General features: G+C 64.7%; 1 protein-coding gene across 1 annotated transcript; it reads right to left on the bottom strand.

Moving 5' to 3' along the window:
• Positions 1-75: 75 nt before the first annotated feature.
• J7T54_003534 (uncharacterized protein) lies at positions 76-2,589 on the bottom strand (the record flags this gene model as incomplete). Its single annotated transcript, XM_051510727.1, has 1 exon — positions 76-2,589. One exon carries the CDS (start codon positions 2,587-2,589, stop codon positions 76-78), a length of 2,514 nt encoding a protein of 837 aa, XP_051358401.1.
• Between the last annotated feature and the right edge of the window lie 628 nt (positions 2,590-3,217).

The following is a 3,217-nucleotide window of genomic DNA, read 5'->3' on the forward strand; positions in this document are numbered from 1 at the left end:
GTCAAAGTACGCCCGCTCCCGCGCCGAGAACTTCTCCTTCGTGATCGAGGCCGCCGCTTGCCGCCACCACGCGACCTAGAACGCGGGCACCTCGGCGCGCGCGCACGCGCGGCTCAGGCACTTGGACACCGCCTCGTCTCGCCAGACTGTGCCGCCGATCTTGGAGAATAGGTACGGCGATAGGAGGGCGTCTGGTCGTGCCTGGCGGAGGAAACACTGCCGCAGCGGCTGCACGAGGGCCAGGAACGTGAGCAGGAGCTCGGCGACCGCGGCCGGCACGAACCGGATATTGTCCCTCTCCTTGCCCGTCTGCTCGGCGCTCTTGCGGTACCGCACGTGGATCATGAGCATCTTCTCCCAGACCAGGATACTACGCCGTCGGGTGCTACTGTTCGTGACCGTGATAGAGAGGAACTCGGGCGCCCGCAGCGGCGGCATCGGCGAGAGAAAGAGGAGCGGTAGCAGGGACTGCAGGAACGCTTGTACGTCGGCCTCATAGGCGGCCATAGCCTGGTGGCAGAGGGCCGGGGCCGGGCTGCCGGTTGGCACAGCGCCGGGCGTGCTGCGGAGGAAGAGCTGACGGAGATCGGCTCGCCCCTCGATCTGCTGTAGGAGGGCCTCGTGCGTGCCGCGTAGGACGTCGGTGTTCCCCTCGTCCGTGAGCCACGATCCGCCGTAGTCCTCCGTGTCGAGGTCGTCTACGAGCCTCCACGCCTCGATCCCGCCGAGGCTTTGCGCCTTGAAGAGGAGCCCGTCGTAGAGGAGGTCCCGCGCGCGCTTGTACTCGGACACGAGTAGACTCGTCACGTCCTCTATACGGAGACGCGTCCCGAGGTACGTGATCTCCTGGCCGCACAGGGACCAGCGCGCCTGGCGCCGGCTGATGGCCGACCGCGCGACCGTTGTGATGTAGAGTCGCCACTGCAGGATATACCCGAACGTCGTCTCGCCCTTCTGGTGCATATAGTCCTCGCAGACCTGGCCGAGCACGACGGGGATCTGGTCCTCGTCGTCGCCCGCGTGGAAGCATACCGACTCGAAGAGGATGAGCTGCGCGGACCAGATAAGCGCCGACAGGTGGCTACTATAGTTCCCCGGGTCCTGCCAGCCGCCTCGGGCCTTGCGCTGCCAGGCCGCCTCGTCTGCCTCGTCGTCCCCGCGCCCTTGCTTGGCGCGCTTGCTCTCGTCCTCCTTACGCGCCCCGTGGCTGCGGAGCTTGGTCCGGCTAAGCATGGCGCAGAAGCTGAGCACCGGCGAGCGGAAGTGCGCGCTCCCTACCGTCTGGCAGACAAGCGCGACGTAGAAGGCACGGATCGCCCGCTCCAGGCCCGCCTCGCCGTCGTCCTCGTCGTCCTCCGCAAGGCGGTCCCTCTCGCCGCCGCCCCCCGCCCGGTCCTGCGCGCGTAGCGCGGCGTGGATATGGTCCATCGCCTTCTTCTGTCGGCCCGTGGGCTCGACCACGTCTTGCGGCACGGCGGGCGCGCCCGTCTCGCGCGAAAAGTGCCTATCCTTTTTGTAGGCTACCCGGTAGTAGTACGTGAGGAGCTCCTTCACCCGCCGGAAGTACGTTCCGAGCGTCGCCTCGTTCTTGAAGCATCGGAACGCGATATCCTTCCCCTTCTTCCCGGCGCCGGCCGCGAAGTCGCTGAGCTTCTGGGCACGCTGGTGCGTCATCTTACGCTTCGTCGAGCAATCGACCACAAGCTCGTAGGCGGTGCGGAGCCACCGATCCGTGGCCGCGAGGATCCGCCGGAGGTCCCCCTCGCCGTCACCCCCAGCCTCGTCATCATCGCCACCGTCGGGTTCGCGTGAGTACGCGCGTCGCTGCCGGGGATGTTGAACGCTCGACGTCGTGGGGAGCTGGAATGAGGACTGGATCTCCGCGTCCGCGAGCCCCTCGAGGTGCGTGAGGAAGCCCGTGTGGACGAGCCAGCGCTGCTTGTCCGCCCGCCCTGGGCCCGGGCCCTCGACGATCGTCGCCTTCGCGTCGAGATCACGGCCCGCCTGCTGTATGTCCTCTCGGAGCCCCTGGAAGACCTGCCTCTCCGGTGACGAGGGCGGAGGGCCGGTGGCGTCCACGCACGGCGCCACGGCATCTAGGCCTGGCCGTGGCAGCCCCTCGTTTGTCTCGACCACAAAGTAGTCGATCCGCCCTCCGGCCGTGAAGTAGGTCTGCAAGGCGCAGGGCGCCCAGAGCGGCGCTGCTGTCGCCTCTCTCGTGTAGTGCTCCGACGCCGTCCTCCTGTGCCTTGGTATGTGGTCCCGCATCGTCTCGAGCCGCCTCGTCACGAAGTCGCACTGGCGGCTGTCACACAGGCAGATATAGCCACTATACGTCGCCAGCCCGTCGATCGCCTGGCACGGTCGCCTCCGGTCGGGCCGTTGGCGTTGTAGCGTGTCTCGGTCCCGCAGGGCGAATCCCGAGAGTACGCCTACGAGTCGTTGGAGTCGAGCGCCGCGTAGGCGGTGCGGCTCTCTCCGGAAGTGGCTCTTCCAGTGCACCGGGCTGTCGGGGACGATGCACGTCCCACACGGCCGGCATACGACAACGCCGTGCCTCGTGTCGTAGGCTAGGTCGGACAAGGACATGGCCACGACGTACTGTGCGTTATGCGTTGTGCGTCGTCGAGCGTAGGTAGCGCGCTCCTTGTTAAAGCAAAAGGGAAGGGGCGGCACGTCGTGCGTCCCTCCCGTTCCTCTTATATATATATATATATATAGATAGATATAGATAGATAGATAGGTACATAGTAGATAGTAATCCCGGCTCTTCCTTCCTCTCTCTCTCTCTCTCTCTCTCTCTCTCTCTCTACGCTACGCTACCCCAAATGTCCTTGCCCCACTCTTCCTTCTCGCCGCCCAATCCCCGCTCACCTTTCCATGCGAATCTTTCCCATGCCACCCATACAAAACCGCCGCCCCCCCTGTCAGGTCATGTCCCGCCCGCCCGCCACCGAAAAGGTACCCCGCAAGCCGCGCAGGGATCGCCTTTCCGAGGTGAAACGGCGCGCCTCATCCTCGCTAGGCGGTTCAAGGGTGCGGTGATCTTCGAGTAGTCCTAGATAAATCTCCGGTAGAAATTACCGAAACCCAGAAAGGCTTACATATCGGTAACGCAGGTCGGCGTCTTCTAGTTTCTTACGGTCCGGACTTTCTCAGGGTCTATTCGGATTCCCTCTCGGCCGATAATTAAGCCTAGGAATTTCGTCTCGGTCAC

The sequence above is a fragment of the Emericellopsis cladophorae genome (genome assembly GCF_022114955.1).
Source record: "Emericellopsis cladophorae strain MUM 19.33 chromosome Unknown NODE_212_length_3217_cov_471_542994, whole genome shotgun sequence".
NCBI lineage: Eukaryota > Fungi > Ascomycota > Sordariomycetes > Hypocreales > Bionectriaceae > Emericellopsis > Emericellopsis cladophorae.